The 19,257-nt window shown below is 33.2% G+C and overlaps 1 protein-coding gene across 2 annotated transcripts in view; it reads left to right on the top strand.

Annotated features, from left to right (window-relative positions):
- Window positions 1-18,594, top strand: part of LOC148627170 (host cell factor 1-like) — a 31,368-nt gene extending 12,774 nt beyond the window's left edge. Inside the window, exons 6-21 of one of the 2 annotated variants that reach the window (XM_088568889.1) lie at window positions 493-638; window positions 1,768-1,801; window positions 2,091-2,321; window positions 2,590-2,655; window positions 3,369-3,487; window positions 4,062-4,236; window positions 4,592-4,800; window positions 6,620-6,772; window positions 7,396-7,660; window positions 8,381-8,479; window positions 8,899-10,680; window positions 10,974-11,107; window positions 12,047-12,193; window positions 14,129-14,317; window positions 14,606-14,985; window positions 17,382-18,594. In XM_088568889.1, coding sequence (XP_088425015.1) covers window positions 493-638; window positions 1,768-1,801; window positions 2,091-2,321; window positions 2,590-2,655; window positions 3,369-3,487; window positions 4,062-4,236; window positions 4,592-4,800; window positions 6,620-6,772; window positions 7,396-7,660; window positions 8,381-8,479; window positions 8,899-10,680; window positions 10,974-11,107; window positions 12,047-12,193; window positions 14,129-14,317; window positions 14,606-14,985; window positions 17,382-17,433 — 4,181 coding nt within the window. In that variant the 3' untranslated portion in view covers window positions 17,434-18,594. The remainder of the gene's footprint in view (window positions 1-492; window positions 639-1,767; window positions 1,802-2,090; window positions 2,322-2,589; window positions 2,656-3,368; window positions 3,488-4,061; window positions 4,237-4,591; window positions 4,801-6,619; window positions 6,773-7,395; window positions 7,661-8,380; window positions 8,480-8,898; window positions 10,681-10,973; window positions 11,108-12,046; window positions 12,194-14,128; window positions 14,318-14,605; window positions 14,986-17,381) is intronic. The other variant, XM_088568898.1, reaches the window with a different exon arrangement.
- The last annotated feature ends 663 nt before the right edge of the window (window positions 18,595-19,257 follow it).

Raw genomic sequence — 19,257 nt, forward strand, 5'->3', positions numbered from 1 at the left:
TACTGTTAAAGAATATTTGATTTGCTTCTGTTGGTGCCTATAAAACTTGTGTTTTTACCTCTATGGGTGGGTAGGAGTGGAAAAATATCGCTTCTATGGGAGGTTACCCCAATTTTCAAGTGCCTTCCCGCCGTCTCATGTGTGTTTTACTGGAACAGCCCTAACTAGTTTTATGCATAAATAACACAATATTACTGAACTGAGTCATAATATTCTGATAGTTCAAAGAAAAAAGGTATAGGTGTCTTGACACTTGAATTTTCATTCTGCATACACCATAATACATGCAACTATTGAAAGTTTTAGTATGTGCGTATGTCAGACTAATTTTGGACATTTAGAAACAGTATTCATATAAACTGTGTTTTAATTTAGAAGAAAACTTGAAAATGAAGTTTGGTTTTGTAACATTTTTATAGAATTTTTCACTTCATTATAAAAAACAGAATCCTTAATCCAAAGTTAATAATTCATACCAAAAATAATTTAAAGACACAATGACCTGGGAGCCACTTGCCATGGAAGTATTTGAGGATGCCTTGCCACGAGCTAGAGCTGGGCACTGTTCTGTAGCTATACATACTAGATTGTACATATGGAGTGGAAGAGATGGGTATAGAAAGGCTTGGAATAACCAGGTATGTATATAAAGTTGTTTAAGAGAAATGCATGTCTCTAAGGGGTCTAGGACCAAAGCCCCCATCTTATAATAAGCTTAATGTTCATGTAAAAATATACATTTATTTATGTTTATTTTTGTTTGTTTGTTTTTTTTTGTGTGTGTGAATTTTTTTTATTTTTATTATTTTTCTTTTGTTGTGACTGTTGCTTTTATATTGGTATTGCATTTTATTTGTGTTTGTCTTTTTTTAAAATTCTGTTTAGTTTATTTAGGAAGTTATTGTTAGTATTAAAATGGTCCAATTTCTGTGTATTTTTTTTCTAGGGTATACTTATTTTATATTTGATATCATATTTCTTATTACCAGAATCATTTGATATTTCATCAATGATATAAGAAAAGCTTTTTAAAAAGAAAACAAAATGACTGTTTTTAGATATATTCCTTTTTAAAGAGTGTATATTTGACAACTGTTATCATTTTATTAATAAAATATTGTTTTAAAAAGAAACAAGAAGTTAAAATTAAAGGTCAAATTTTACACTTTCAGTACTAATAGAAAAATTATTCATAATTGATAAAATAATTCCTCCTGGGAGGGGACTTTTGTCCTGATCCTGTCTTTAAGTGGTATACTGCTGTGTATCCATCCACATTCAGATATTTAAAAAGAAATGTACAATTAATTTTTATCCTTTTTTTAGGTACAATGTTTGTTACTACTTATTGAAGCTTCCTTTCTTTCCTCATTGTTTTCCAATATTTTCTTTCTGAGTTATGGGACATATAAACAGCAAGGAAAAGTGGGATTATTGTTTAATCTGTTTTAGTACAGCTGTTTATGATATTTAAAGTTGGTACATGTATGGCATGTGCATCTGATTTGTGTGGAGTGAATTGAAGTTATATGTTGCTATCAAAATAAATGCAGATGATGTCAAATGTAAAAATCTATTGAAATCAGAACAAAAAAAACCAAGACAGAACTAATTTAATCATTCAAATAGTTTGAAGAGGATAATTTATATAAAAAAGTACATGTATGTGATCTAGACCAACATTTATGGACTAAGTGTGATTTTATATGCATTGTATTTTTGATTATTATAAAGCCATTTTAGACATATGACTTGTATCTTTCCTAGGTCTGCTTTAAAGATTTGTGGTTCCTTGAGACAGGTAATATTAATATGAATAAGTACCAGGTTTTATGGAATTTTGAGAACATAATTACTTCATGAAATCATGTATTGGATAATTGATGGATATTTATTGTTAATTACATCTGAATGAATTCTTTTTTTGTCCCAAAATTTGTTACCTTCCAGATAATAATGTTATAGTTTATGTAAGTTAATACATGTACTTATATCAGTTGTATGGATGAAATGTTCTTGTTTATGTAATATGATTTTTATAAAGTCTAATGACAAGTTATATGAAATGAGCTTTGTTTAATTATTTCCAGAGAAACCACCAGCACCATCTAGAGTACAGTTAGTGAGGGCCAGTACTAACACTTTAGAGGTATGTTGGGGGAGTGTTCCTACAGCTGATGCGTACCTTTTACAGTTACAGAAATATGATCTTCCTCCGGCTCAGGCATTGACGCCTACGGCTGTTCCACAAACTAACCCATTAGCTAAAGCAGTGTCTGCCCCTCAACCAACAACAACAGTTGTCAGACCACCAGCTCAAGGTAAAGGCCTATCAATTCCAACATTTAATTTAACAAACTGTATGTAGTATATACTAAGTGGTATATGGTTATCATTTTTCTTCAGATTTGAACAATATCAAGCATATAAATTAATTTATCTAAAATTGACTGAATAATTGTAAAGTCCTTTTTACATGTAGTTGGTTCAAATATTCTTTTATTCTGAAAAAGTGTAGGGAAATGCCCCAGAAAATCTTCAGCACCTTTCTTAATCTCTTCTCTTCATATATCTGTCTTCTTGCTGTAGGAATAGCACATCTTCGTGCAGGGACTTTAGGTAGTGTTACCATGACAACACCACAAACAATCAGAGGTAGACAACGCATGTTTTACAATAATATCTGTGGTATATGGCTTGCTGTTTCACCAGTAAATCATTGTTGTATAAACTTGTTAAGATATATTAGTCAGAATATCATGTTAAAACACATTTAGTACACTAATAACTTAGATTACGGTTGGATATATATTTATTACTTAATCATGAATATGTTTTATGAGGTTAAAAAATAATATAATTATTATCTTTTTTAAGCTAAAAGATAATTATGATAACAAAATGGAACTGTTGTTTTAAAAAATTGGTTGCACAACTTTCACATAAAAGAAAATTTGCAGCATGACAAAAACTTTCCAAAATACTGGTGACAAATATGAATATCTATCTGTGTGTAAAAATGCCTTCAAGCTTAGCATGTTAACCATTATGCTTTACACAATAAAGAAGAATAAATTTGTGTTGTTGCATGTCAAGGCCTCAATACATGTTGTGTCTCTGGTAGCTAGTCAAATACAGTATAGATTTACTTTGTATTAGAGCTTTAAAAAATCAATGTTATAACATAAGATCTTGTACATCTTGGCACTGGTGTTAATCAATTTATGAAAAAAAATAAATCTCTAGAAATCTATGAAGTTGTACTAAGACAGATAGATCATGTTTTCCTTGATTTTTTCAAAATTTTAAATTACTGACCAAAGAATGCATGCAATATAAATATTAATCTATTGGGTATATGTATTAAGTTACAGCTGTAGCTGCCAGACAGAAGACACCAATCACAGTGAACCCTGCAACATCAGCCATAAGAGTTGCCCAACCACAAATTGTAAACCTTACTCCTGGACAAAAGGTTGTCACTACAGTAAGTTTTGATATCTTACAATGTATATACTGGTTATTAGCTGCCCAAATCTGTATCACATGCTCATCAACAGTTTGAGAGTCCTATTTCGCCCCAAGGGACACCAACCAGCCTGCAGGGTGATATAGGTCAAGTGTTTATATCACATGTTATACAGATTTTGACATGTCATATATTTTAACTATGCTCCAAGCATGTTCAGGGTGGGGTTGCAGTATAGGTCTAGGGTGTGATATTGGGGATGTGATTTAGGTCTAGGTGTGTGATATTAGGGATGCGATATAGGTTAAGGGATGTGATATAGGTCTAGGGATGTGATATTGGGGATGCGATATGGGTTTAGAGGTGTTATATTGGGGATGTGATATAGGTCTAGGGATGTGATATGGGTTTAGAGGTGCTATATTAGGGATGTGATATGGGTCTAGGGGTGTGATATTGGGGATACCATATAGGGTAAATGATATTGATTTGAAACAATACTTATGCGTTTACAAAATAGGTATATTTTAATCAAAATATATCAGATATAATAAAATATAGCATATATTATTTATTTATGATCTGTTTACAGTCATCAGGTGGACAGATGACAGGAATAGCTGCCTTGGCTGCTGCTGCTGCTGCCACACAGAAGATACCAGGTACCACAGTAACTACAACACCACAGGTGTCTGGAATCAAGGTTGTTACTCCTACCATAGTTACACCATCTGGGATGAAAGTCACACCAGTACAGAATAGAACAGGTAAGACATCACTGTAAACAGGCATGTTAGATCTGTAGGAGTTATGATTTCTTAAAGAAGAATCTTGTTTTGAGATTTATAGATCTTTTATTTTAATGGAGTAAAATAGATACACACTATAAATCTTTAGTTACCAGGGTGATAGTTAAAGGTAACCAAATAATATCAAATTTCATTAAGTTTTTGACCATAATGTATTAGACAAAATCAGTTTCAGTTTAAATTGCATTTACTGCACAAGTGTTATGATCTTGAAAGTTTGGAATGTGTGGTAAATATTGTCCCCAAATTTACAAAACATGGCATTAATGAGAAAAGTTGCATATTTTGAGGTAAATTTACTTATGAAATTCAGTTGCAAGCACTGGAACACCAACCCAGACTGTAAGAGTAGCCACACCTGGTACAACTATATTGAAGTCTACTCCTGGGTCTATCCAACAGACTATTGGAGGAAAACAGATAATAACAGTTCATAAAGCAGGGGGGACAACTGGTACTGGTACAGGACATCCACAGATTGTTACATTAGTCAAAACAAATCAAGGCATGCAAGTTGCTACTGTAAGTTTAAATAGCAAGAAAAGAGAATAATGAACCATTTTGGTCGACTTATTTATGTGGGTTGTCTGTAAAAATGTGTTTTTCTAGACCCAATTTGTTGTTTGAAAACATGAAGTTTTTGTGTTTTGTAAATTTGACCAAACCATTGAAGCTTTCTTTTTCAGGACAATTCTATTTTATATGTTTTTATTCAGAGTACAGTCATGACAAAATTTGATGGACCGTCGGACATGACAGGTACTTTTAGTCACTGGTCCGATAAAATTTGCGTGATTTCCGGTCCAGATGTCCAGTACGGTTTTTTTCATTTGCCACCCCTCAACCGGAACTTCTGGTTTAAAGATGGCGTCATGAATCAAGCAAAAATGCAATGCAAAATTCTTGTTTTTTTTTTTGTTTTTAGTGTGGCAGATAATTGTTTGGTCCAGGGATTTTGTTAGGTTGTCGCACCAAATGTCCGACAGGTTGCAAAATGATTTTGCCAGGTCTGAGAGTAAGTCTTCTACATGTCATGAAATGACTGGAACAATCAGCACCAAAGTTCTTTACGGTATTCTGCATAGAACTTACATGGGGATTTTTGATCCGTTGAAAAACATGGCCGCCATTACTATAAAAACAACATAGGGGGTCAGACAGAAGTTTTTCACATATATCTCCAAAACTGTTAGGTTAAGCCAATTTTTGACTGGGTTAAAGCGTTCAGCATGATGAGATCTATCTGAAATCATATTTTTTGTTTTAATCTGTCCAGCCATGTTGGAGTTATTGTCCTTATTTTATGTTATTTTGTTCTTTTTTAATGTTTTTTTTTCTTTCAAAAATCTTGTCCTCTGACATTACTTTACCAATTAGAACCAAATTTGGTATGAATGTTCCTTTAAGTATCCTGCATAGACCTGACATGGGGGTTTGTGATATGTCAAAAAACATGGCTGTCGTTACTAAAATAGAACATAGGGATCAGTAGTTTTTTGCATATTATATCTTTAAAACCATTAAGTTTAGCCGAATTCCTTCAATTGCTGAAATGATCCTTATTATATGGCCTACAAAAGTTTTCAAGGGATCAAGTTGTCAGATGACTTCTTGTAAGAGTTATTGCCCTTGAAAGGTGAAAAAGGACGTTTTTTTGTATACAGTTTTCAGTCAATATCTTGAAAAATATGATAGATATAGAAAAAAAACTTTCAGTCACTGAAATGATCCTTATGATAAGTTCCACCAAAGTTTCTTTTAGTCAAAATTGTTTAACAACTTCTTAAATTTAGTGCTCTTGAAAGGCAAAATTTAACCAGGTGATCAATTCAGGCTCAAGGGAGCCCCATGTTTTAGTTTTCAGCCAATATTTTGAAAACTATGATAGGTAGAAACAAACTTTCAGTTGGTGAAATGACCCTTATGATAAGGTTTTCAGAAGTCTACAGGGATCAAAGTTGTCATACGACTCTTTGTTTGAGTTTTTAACCTTGAAAGGCGAAAAATGATATTTTTGCAGTTTTCAGCAGATATCTTAAAGCAAAAATAAATAGAAAGGAATTTTCATTTGATGAAATGATCTTATCCTGCCTAAGTCAAAGTCAAAATTGTCAGACAACTCTGTGTTAAGAGTTTTTGCCCTTGAAAGGCAACAATGTAACCGAGTGAGTTATTCAGGCTCAAAGAGCCTCTTGTTTTTTTAAATTGTAGCTTTGAAATTATCAATTAGTGAATGTTTTTCTTCATAGTAGAAATGAATAAGAACAGGTCAGTATGAAGAGTTAATATGTTGTTTGTTAAGAAAATATATATGCAATTATCAAGTGTCTTTGTTTTTCAGACAAAAGGTCCTCTTCCGCAAGGAGCAACAATAGTAAAGCTAGTATCATCACAGGCTGGTGGAAGTCATGGTAAACCTACAGCTATTATAACCACCAGTCAGCCTGGTCAGACTCCTTCTACCATACTTGGTATTAACAGTGTACAACCACAGGTAATCATAAGTAACAGATCAACTGGAGTATACTTAATATTCTGTTGCATGGTGAACACAATCGTTTGAGGAATAGCTGAACAAGAAATTCATTTTACAGCTTTGCTTTGGATTTTTTTCTATCATCCACATGAAAGTTAACTGCTAAAATGTTATTTTTATGCAATGGATATCAACCTGTAAAGTAAAACTTTTAATATATGTCCTTAGGCTAGGTTTAATTACCTTTGCTAATTGTTTGAATTCTTATTTCCTACCTGTAATAAATTCTATAATATTAACTTGCCTATATTACACATCTCATGTCTCATTGCAAATAAAAGTGAAAAGTTTATAATTTTTTTTTGTTCCATTTATTGTTATGATAAATTCACTTGAAAAAAAAATATTTGTTAAGTGGTAAAGCCTGCTTTTTTTTAGTGCTGAATCTAGAAAATTGTTTTATTATGTAAAGTCTAATAGATGTATATTTCTTTTGCTTTATCATATAAAATAATTCTGAAATGAAAAAAATATATCAAATTAATTAATAACTTCACAATAATTTTAATAAACAAAGCATCTTCAAATACAAGAACAATATGAATTTAATGTATAGCTGTATGATATTTGTTTATTTACAGCAAGCATCTTCAAATACCAGAACAATAATTAAGACCATTCCATCTTCTATGTTGTCAATGCCCAAAGCTGGTTCAGCTACTGTCACTACACAAGCTGGATCGAAAACCATTGTCATCGCTGCTCCTAAAGGAAGTACAGCAGGTTTATCTGGAAGCCAACATAAAATCCTATCATCTATGCCGAAACTTAGTGGTACTGGAAATACTCAATTTATTGTTGTCAGTCCACAGTCTTCTCAGGGAATATCAGGAAGCTCAGTTCAAGGTAAACTAGACATGTTAATTATTGTTGATCATATTTATGGGGTTGTTTATCATGTTTAAGCTGGCACAGAAAAATCACAAAAGCATTCAGAGTAAGGGAGTAGTCAAGGGAACCAAGACTCTAGTGGAAATCAAAAGAATGTAATCCAGGGACTAAGACCAGACATGGAAAACAGACAAATACAACAGAAACATAAACTAACTAAAATAATATATACAAAGTAACAAAAGTAAATGGGCAACTCAGACTCCACTAAACACTGGGAGCATGGACCAGATGCACCGGTAGGGTAAGCGTCCTCTGCTTTTCTAGAAACACCTACCGAGTTGCTCATATTGCTCAAGATGACTAATATTGATATGTGTCCATGAAGAAAAGTTGCATTAGCCATTGGTTTAAAAAATTACCGTTAAGTATTTTTTCCTGAAGGGAGGGGGGTAAATAAGTTGTTTTGTATTTCAGTAAATCTACTCATAATATATATATTAATATGTTGTTAAGAGGTTGCAGACCTTTTTCCATATTTGCCTACAAGTAGGTACAAAGTTGTGTTAAAACAGTTATTTTTGATATTTATTGTTATGGAATGAAGAATGAAATTTTGTAAATGAATGTGATGTATGAATAAATAAAACATTACGTTTAATACTAATTTATGTTGAATATTTTTCTTTCATATAGTTTCTTTAAAATACATGAACATATCTGAATAATTTGCAGGCAAACCAATATCAGTTTCAACTCTGCCAGCAGGAACTCAACAAATCATCTCTGGATCATCATTAGCTAAACCAGTTGTCAACATTATTTCCACGCAAGGTATAAATGTTTTATTGGCTTTTATTAATATTAAGAGATGATAGTTATCTATGTTTTTTTTTATATTCCATTTTGCTTCTAACTAAATAAAAAAAAAGTTCTACATTTGCAAGTGACATCCAAAACTTAAGTGTTTTCATTATGGCACATTTGGGAGTAATTTACCTTAAAAAGATCATGGGACCTCAGATTTTGACATACAGTAAATTGACTTATAACAATTGATCTCATATTTTTTGCCAACTAAACCCCTTACAAAGATTTTTACAGAAATGCAAAAACTGTTTTATAATGAATGTTATCTCAAAGTTATAGTTGAGTCTTACTTATAACCAATTTACATAGTTGTCTTTGTTTTCTCATGAAATTAAACATTTCTTTGTCTAATCATCAATTTTGTTTTATTTTTTTCTTCACAGCTCAACAGCAAACACCAGGTGGCACTATCATAAAGACAATTGCAGCAACACCTACTCAGACAGCAGCTACATCACTGTTGTACACACAAGCCACACCCACAGCCTCTACTCCAACCATATCACTCATTACACAACCATCAGTTTCTCAATCTTCTGTTACCATGACAACACAACAGGTAGTAGCAGGTCAAGGACAGACCCAAAAACCAGTTCAGATCACTATCACTCCAGCAAGTGCTAAGGCAGGGGGTTCTACTCCTGTTGTTTTAACTCAGATGGCAGCAACGACAGAATCTCCAGCTATGACCACAACTCAACAGCCTTGTACAGATGGACATAACTGTCCAGGGGATGAAACTATTCAGGCTCAACCTGGGGTATGCACAGATGGACATAACTGCCCAGGAGATGAAGTTGCCCAGGCACAAACAGGAGTTTGTACTGATGGTCATAATTGCCCAGGAGACGAAGTTGCCCAGGCACAAACAGGAGTTTGCACTGATGGCCATAACTGCCCAGGAGATGAAACAAGTCAAGCCCAGACAGGTGTCTGCACTGATGGACATAACTGCCCTGGTGATGAAACAAGTCAAGCCCAGACAGGTGTGTGCACAGATGGCCATAATTGCCCAGGGGATGAAAACCAACAAAAATCTGGAGTATGCACTGATGGCCATAATTGTCCAGGAGATGGTGGGGATGAGGTTGATGGAACACCTCCGCCAGGAGTTTGTACAGATGGCCATAACTGTCCTGGGGATGGAAACCAAAACCAGACTCGGTCTAATGTCTGTACTGATGGCCATAACTGTCCTGGGGATGAAAACCAAACTCAGTCGGGAGTTTGTACAGATGGACACAATTGTCCTGGAGATGAGAATCAAGCTCCTACCCAAACCGGAGTTTGCACAGATGGGCATAACTGTCCCGGTGATGAAAATCAGGCCCAATCTCAGTCAGGTGTTTGCACAGATGGACATAATTGCCCTGGAGATGAAAATCAGGCCCCATCTCAGTCAGGTGTTTGTACAGATGGACATAATTGCCCAGGTGATGAAAATCAAAGTCAAGCTCAAACTGGTGTTTGTACAGATGGCCATAACTGTCCAGGTGATGAAAATAACCAAACTCCATCACAAACTGGAGTCTGTACAGATGGACATAATTGCCCTGGTGATGAAAACAATGGTCAAACAGGTGAGCAATCAACTGCTGCAGTAGGTGAAGCAGCTGATACAACACGAACAGAAGCTCCATCTTCCATGACAACTGATAGTGCTATAACCAATACTGATCTATTATCCAGTATGCCTTTAATTGATCCTGTAACAGCAGCAATTCCTGCCCAGTTGACCTCACATGACCCTGAACCAGTGAGTGAACCAATGGATATTTCTGGATCAGATGTTAGTGCTTTACAACAGTTACAGGAGCCATTGTCTGATATAAACCCAACATTGCCTGCTGACATCATGCAGCCATCTGATGATCAGGGATCTTTACCAACTACTGATGAAGCTTTAGCTGTCACACAAGCTTTGGCTCTGGTACAAGACCAGGCAATGGCTGCGGCCCAGGGCCAAACTTTAGATTTGCCTTCAGCTGATCATGGTGTATTACCAGACCAGCTGTTAGCTCAACAAGGTCAGGGTATGGAGCAGAAAGATGAATCTATGGATACCTCCACTGGTTTACCAGATAGTAGTGCTCAGGCCACAGGAATGACTGCTGATAATCCCATAATGTCAGCTTTACCGCAGATATCAAGTTCTATGGATTCTGGTAAGTATTTACAGAGACCAGAAAAATACTTTAAAAAAATACCTGTCTGATTATTGGTGGACATTTTTGTACAAAAAAAAAGAGAAGACAGCAAGTTTTTTGGGGTTTTTTGGTTTTTTTTATCAAATACATGTATATGAACTGTTGAAGAGCATAAAAACCACCAAGAAAAAGTTCATATAAGCTCTAGAAATTAAATTATGTCCTGTGTTTTTTTCATTTAAAGAAGGGTTTTATTATTTTTGTGTTTACTGCACTTGCTTTTAATAACCAATCTACAACTTATTTTATAGATCCATTATCAACACTTGCTTCAGCAGCCATTTCTTCTAACTCAGCAGTATCTTCCACAAATGGTATTAAACAAGATCAAGATGTTACAGCACTGAACACTGTTAAACTAGAACCTGGTACAGAAGTTAAACAGGTGTGTAGTGATTCAGTGAAGTAGTCAGAAGAAACTCATGATATTGCCCAACTGGCCATATTGTGTAGAATCTAGTCCATCCTTCAATTACTACACAAATAAAAGTTTCCCCATCTTTTTTCTAAACTCTTGCAGATACGAGCAGATTTTCTGCATGTGGCAATATCTTCATGGGTTACAGATAGAGCTAATTTTGTAAAAAAAAATTAAGGTATGGACTTCTAAAATATTGTGAAAATAACACTTGTACTATTTCTCTATGAATTAATGTTACATCTATTTTATACAGTAGATCATCATCCAAAATAAGTCATTGATGTATCTATATACACTACAGGAGCAGGTCATTTCTAAGTCCTCCATTGATGTATCTATATACACTACAGGAGCAGGTCATTTCTAAGTCATCCATTGATGTATCTATATACACTACAGGAGCAGGTCATTTCTGAGTCCTCCATTGATGTATCTATATACACTACAGGAGCAGGTCATTTCTAAGTCCTCCATTGATGTATCTATATACACTACAGGAGCAGGTCATTTTTAAGTCCTCCATTGATGTATCTATATACACTACAGGAGCAGGTCATTTCTAAGTCATCCATTGATGTATCTATATACACTACAGGATTTTACAGCAGGTCATTTCTCTTACTTTCATGCATTTAGTTATCAGAGTTTGGATTCGTGATTTTATCCTGCCTTTTCAAATCCTGACTATCATTACCTTTCATTAACTGTGTATATAGACTAATGTTGTTTTTTTTCCAATTTCTGGTTTATTGTTAGCATCATAGAATAATATCTGTGTTTTTCTAAATCATTGATTACCAGCAAGCAATAAACTCCGGTGAAAGTATTATTGTTATAAAACTAATAGAAACGTCTGCAGTAACTGTATCATTTTGTAAGATTTGTTGATCTGTCCTTCTTCAGGAGCCAACTACCCCTGTGAAGATGCCTACCACCCCTGTAAAGAAGGAAGCTAACCAGTGGTATGATGTAGGGATCATTAAAGGAGCCTCCTGTCTTGTTTCTCATTTCTACCTCTCATCTGATGGTTTACAAGGCAATGGTGGTGATGTAAGTAGTTAAGGTGGTTTATACGTATTCAAAAATGGAAATAAATACTGCTGCTGCTATTTTTTGTTTTTGTTTTTTTTTTGGTAATTATTTCATATTTATTTAAATACTATAAACATATTACTTTTTGTGGTGTACTAATTTTGGCTAATTTCATGGTGAACAGAAAACTGCGAAATTGATTTTTTAACACTTTATAATGCTTATCATTTTTTCAAACCACAAAAATGATACCTGCTAATATGCTCACTTGGCAGAATCTGCAAAAATTAGTATGTTAACAGTATGCTTTAATTCATTTTTTGACGAGTACTATAAGGAAAGTGTAAATACCGTATTTTCTGGACTATAAGTTAATATTTTTTTTCAGCAAAGTGTCAGCCTCGACTTGTCGTCCACATTGAATTATCTAAGGATTTTTCAAGAAAAATGTTCATAAAAATGCATTTCATTCGATTTGTTTTTGATCACTTCAATTCAAAATTTTTGGTAAACTGAAATGAACGAAAGCCGTCACTCAAACAGTCAAACCGGCGATTGAATTCGAATATTATTGATCATTGCTGCTATCCTTTATGAATGAATACGATGTTGTTACTAAAAACTCTGAAACTTTGAAACCGTTAAAATGTATAAATAAACTCTAGAAGATACGTTAACAAAACTCATTTTTTAACTTGGAAAACATTATCAGGTGTTTTGGAGTTATTGGTCCTTTAGAATGCAAATTTATACCTATTTACGGTATGTCGTAACACATTCGCACGTGGCTCAAATTATAATTCAATTAAGGTGTTATCTAAATGGCTAATTGCAACCAAATTTGCAGGTTACAATTATTTTATATTGTATTTCGTAATACCAGGTAATATTGTTTACTAATTACCGCTCGTAATTATGACCAATTCATCAAACAAATTTCCCACTTACTGTATTTTGGTGTGTATAGCGTGCATTTATGTATTGTGTGCAGTGCAATTTTGAAGGTCTAAACGTGTGAAAAAAAAAAAAGAGTTTTAGACTTAGGTTGCAGTAAACTTTTGTAGAACAAAAAAATTGATATTTTGCACTTGATTGGTCAATTTATTTACCTTGATGCGGTATTTCGTATGAAAATATGAAGGAAAGAAACTTCTATGCAAACTAAAACTCAGGTAAACATCAGTTGATGTATGAAATGGCTTATCAGACAAAATCGAAAGTCTGGAAAATCGGGCATTTCCAGTTTTGGTTGTAACTCAAGTTTCACAATTTTTCATTTAAAAACATACTTTTAAGAAAGAAAACTGTAAGAAACAATCAAAATAAGTATCAGAATAAGCATTATCAGCTGTGAATCATTTGATAAGGAGGGTTTGACAAAAAAAGGAATTAGTTACTTTTTTTAGTTGTTTCATGTTAATTTTTAACCATGCTTTATAAGAAGGAAATATTGTACAACCTTTTTTTGAAACATGTTATTAAGTCATTTGAACATGATTTGAAAAAAATATCACTAAAAATTTGATACTTAAAGATGTATTTGATGATTAGATAATTAGATTAGACATTGGCACGTCATTCAATAAAAATAATTGAACTTGTGGACAAAGTACACTTTAACAAAAACACAGATATTTATTTAATTCAGAAATTTTATACTTAGTAACATCACTGGAATAATATGCTGTTGAAAACAAACCGCTCAATTTGAATCTCCGCTAACGCGTACAATATAAATGCACACGTCTGACCCTCGACTTATCAGTGTTTTTTTCGTCGATTTTGGTCAAAATTAGGCAATTCAACTAATACTCCACATCGATTTAAAGTCTGGAAAATACGGTACCACTTCTAATGGACTCTAAGATTATCACTGTACCATACAAATCATCTTCAACATGCATAGATCCGAGAAGAATTTCTGTCTTATTGTTTAATGACTGTTCCCTTTAGGATGTTGACGTAGTCAGTATCCCAGACCACAGTGTACTGAAGAAACAAGAACTGTTACCAGGGACAGCCTATAAGTTCCGAGTGGCAGGAATAAATGCCTGTGGTCGTGGACCATTCAGTGAGATCTCGGCATTCAAGACATGTTTACCTGGGTATCCAGGAGCTCCCTCAGCCATCAAGATTAGTAAGGTAGGTATTAAGGAGGGGTAAGATTTTGTATCAGTAGTTATATGTTAATGTTATATGTTATATGCAGACTTTAAAAAATACTTGGTTTTACAAGTAGATAATTATTTTTGAATTTAAATAAGGTATTTTTTTAACATGACTTAAGACTATTTATATATATAAATCAATGTTTTTTTATTTGTCCTTACAAGCTCCAAAATGTTTGTGTTCTTATACATCATAGTGATGTAGTGGTTTTAGAGGTGTACTAACTTATTAAAAAAAAAAAAACTTCTTTTTTCACTTTAGAGCCCAGAAGGAGCACACCTTTCATGGGAGCCTCCACAGAATACAGCAGGAAAGATAACAGAATATTCTGTATATCTTGCTGTCCGTAATGCTGCATCACAAGCAGACCAAAAACCAGGAGCTCCAGCCCAACTTGCTTTTGTCAGAGTATACTGTGGACCTGCCCCCACCTGTACAGTAACAACAGCTAGCCTTGCCTCTGCTCACATTGACTACACAACCAAGCCAGCCATTATCTTCCGTATTGCAGCTAGAAATGAAAAAGGTTATGGTCCTGCTACTCAGGTCAGGTGGCTACAGGATGCTGCTCAGAGTCCTGGCACTCAGAAAATGGCAGTTAAGAGAACTTTAGCAACTACTGCTGTAACTAATGCTGATGTGTAAGTTTAGTTCATAGAATTTCTGTATACTCTCGTTTACCTCTATAAATGCAATGGCAAAAGAATGTTTTGGGTTAGAAATTTTTCTTTGTGAGTCATGACATTTGATTGTAGAAAAACTAATATAGGTTAGTATCAGTTAATGAAGCTTCTGGGGTTGTGACAGTTCTGGAATGTCATATTATATTGCTTTGGCTGTTTTCAGTACTCATCAATGATTAGTGTTACAGCTAATTGAAAAAGACCAGTTGCAAAATGACCATGTTTTCATGTTTTCAACTTGCAATATAAATGTATACATTAGTCGTTCTAAGGACCTTCTTAATATTAAACAGTTTTTTTTTTAAAATGTTGTGAAGAAATGTTGTAAAATGATTGTAAAAAATAGTATCATTTTTAAATTTACAGTGACAGTGTATATAAGATGTCCTAAAATATGAACTTGAAAATGTACCAGAAAAGAAAATTTAGCAATGATTTAAATGGCCTCAGTGAGTTGTATTTACAGTATTTTACTTGACCTTTTGAGGTTAAAGTTATCATAATTGACATCTATTCAAATTTAAAAGGTAGTGTCCAAAAGATCACACAGGTGTTCTGAAGTAGTTAAGTAGGATACATTGGTATAATGTAGGGCAAATTATTGCCTAGAGAGCTATTTAAACTTCTCAGTAGTCTACCTTAATTTGTATTGAAATTGGAACTGGTCTGTTTCAGCTAGCTGTAAATATATAGGTCTCACAAATGTGTCCCATGCCATAAGAATTTTCTGATTTCACAAATGAGTACGATAATATGTCAATCTACAAGTAAGTAAGTTCTTAAGGATGTTGAATAAATTGTTTTGTGAGGGAAAACTTGGGAATACAAACTAATACTAGTGCAGTTCTAATGAGCCAGACATGCGCCTATAGAACAACCTAGGTTTACTGAAGTACTCTTAGACAAACTTTTTAAAAATTCTATATCAGTCATTTGTTATTGTTTCTGTTTTCTGTTAACTAATTTGCAAACAATATTTACAGGTTTTAACAATTTATAAAATAGTTTCTATACCCTGCCACATGAAGTGGTAAGGTAATATGTTATACCTTCCAAAAATTGATATGTGGGACTGTGAGTGTCGGTTCATCCGCCAATAGTTTCTAGATGATAACTTTATAAGATACCATATTCTGTGTATTACACACACCCCCTTCTTGGCAAAGGGCATTGATGAAAAAAGTTAGTTTCTGTGTAAAAGGCGCACTGGGAAGCGAGGAAAAATCATCAGCAGAAGAAAACATTGAGTTGAAAGGATTATGGTTAATTCCCTGAATGTGTATCATTTTATCATTAATCTTTTAAATAAATGTATTTTTTATGTTTCCCTGTATTTGCTTGTCATTTATTGATAAAAGTACATCAATCGATTGGATCCGTTCAACAGGTCAGCTAAAATGTTTACATTTCCTTTTCGTATGCAAATCAGGTATTTCACTAAAACAGTGGCGTCATGTTGGACAGTTAATAAAGAAAGATGTTTAAATTTACCAAGCTGGTGTATTGATATTTGACATCTCGAAAGTGTTCATCAAGTGGATTAATGGATTTGTGACAATTGTTTTTTCCTTTTGTATTGAAATTTTGTTATTTGATAATTAAATGACAATGGGCTTGAGGACAGGTTGGGGCTCTCGTTTTTTTGTATTTAAAATTCCACTGCACACTGGTGAAGATGTTATAATTAGGATGGCGTGCATTGAGAGAAAAATAAGAAGCCAGTCTTGGTTTTTTGTACAAACTATGAAATGCAAGAAAACAGCATTGATGGATTATACAACTATTAAATAGCAGTAAAACTTAATTTGTTTATTTCACATAAAACTGTTCTCAAAAATACAAAATAGCTTGATGTTGTCTTGCATTGACGACTTCAGTTCTGATTCTGGAAAATTGTCTCTGTTTTGGTGTATACTGTGCAACCCCCCCCCACCTTTCCTGGAATAAAGAAAAAGTTGAAAAAAGTATGTGGTATACACAGAAGAATATGGTAGAATGATGAATATAAACCAGATATGTATGGGGAAGAAATAGAGGAAATATGATTCTTCCAAGCTCCAACAAATTCATAAAACAGAACATAAATGGTTTTATTAGAAATTTGTTTCCATATCATAGTAGGATGTAAGATATTTTACAAATTCCAAGATAATTTAAGTCACATTATGGTCTGGTCTGTTTATGGAATTGGACAGTTTTGTGGCACAGTACATGAATCTTAGTCTTATGGATATATAAACCAATGATCTTATTAACTGGGTTTCTAATATATTTTGTTTGCATGTTTTTAGTTAAATCTGGTATCCACTGATTTTTTATATCTAATATGTAATGATTTGTTTTAATGTTTTCAGGAGGCAACAGTTGGCAGGACAGGTCAAGAAGATCAAAACGGAGGAGAATTAACTCATAGTTGTTAGTTTATTACGATTGTTACTTTGATTTTACCAAACCTTGTTAAGTTTTTAGGTGTATAGTTTTCTAATTGTCAGAAACTCAAGGTAGGGTAATCATTCAAGTTTTGGTGAAGTATTGACTTTGAAATTAATGAGTGCTACAAAATGGAATTTTTATTGGTGTCTTCATTTATAACGTCAAAATCATTCCATCCATTAAAATAAATAACTTGTTTGAATTCTCAACTAATTTTCTTGCATTTAAATAGATCATAGTATATTTAATACTATTAAAGTAAGTTTTTCTGGAAATTAAAAGGATTACAAAAGTTTTAGAAAAACTGACTAGAGTTCATTTTTGCATATAATATACTGGGTTTATATCATTTTTAGTTATCATTAGATCTTAAAAATTCAGCATAGCAATGCACATGTTTGTAAAAATGTCTGATTACCCTTCAGTGTCATTTTTGTAAATTTTGTAAATAATCATTGCATCATCAATATTGTTAAAAAAAACTATACAGCAGTATCATTCATGTTAGAAATAGTAATTAAGTTCCATCCCATACATAAGGGTATCTCTTGTGTAATTCATTATATCATTGGTTGGTACCACTGATTTCGTAAGTTGTCATTTTATTTTCACAGTTGTTAAGTACCACTATAACTGTTGTAGTATCATGTACCTTGATTGGTTGTACAGTCTCCATCAAGTCAAAATTGTTTAATCATTTGAGTAAGTCTTACTTTTCAAATCTATCCATTTAAATAACATGATAAAAACATAAGAATCTATTCTTAGTCAAGTTTATTTCTTTAGAATGAATTCTTTATTTTTACCACTGAAAACTATTTTTTCTACATTTGTATTTGATCAGCTGAATTTTATTAGGAAATGATGCAAAAATTGTATTCTAGTACTACTAAATTGTATAAATAATGAACAAACAAAAAAGTTGGTTACAAATCTTTTGAATGTAAATTGAGTGATAATGGATATTAAAGTGTTATAGGGCATTATAATGTGGTAAACGATCTTTATAAAGATATTCTTATTATTGTGTTGCCATATAAAATAATGTTTGGAACTTTGTTTAATTGTTGTTTTGTATAAATTCATCTGTATATTATCATGACCATACTGCTTTTAAATATATTATACATCATATATTGTGTTATCTGTTAAATGCCTTATGAATGATATGGTAACTAGGCAGCATGTTATTTATTGGTATCAAGTAATCTTGGAGAAACTAACATACATGCCATGATAAATGTTTGAAGACTTCTGGTGATATAGATTCACATATAGATCACAGGGAGGGTAAAATATTACCTGTGGTAAATATTTATTATCTCCCACCATATTTGGAAGAGGACATAGATATGCTAGTGTCTATGTGTATGTGACATTGTCACACTTTGTGAATGAAACCTCTTGAAAACCAATTGACAGATTTTGTTCAATTTTTGTAGGATTGTTAGTCACTTTACATGTACAGGTATGTAGTTGATCATATTGTGCCATCATTTTAATTCAATAAATTTTACAAGTTATTGGACGTAGTTGAATCTGTACATGATACACTTAAGGAATACTTTGTGGACGTAATTCCTTGGAAACTCCTCTACAAATTTTTTTCAAATTATATGGAATTGTTAGTCACCTAATGCAGTGGATCATCTTGTGCTGCCATTATGATTTGAAAAAAAATTATGGGAGGTATGGGGACTTAATTGAATTTGTATGTGCTTCACTATAGGAAAAGTACTCAAAGGATTTTGCTCAAATTTTGTAGGTTTGTTAGTCACCATATTATATTGCACCCCG

Source organism: Perna viridis, chromosome 1 (assembly GCF_037379345.1).
Source record: "Perna viridis isolate PV_CMFRI_1.1 ecotype Kerala chromosome 1, ASM3737934v1, whole genome shotgun sequence".
In the NCBI taxonomy this organism is placed as follows: Eukaryota; Metazoa; Mollusca; class Bivalvia; order Mytilida; family Mytilidae; genus Perna; species Perna viridis.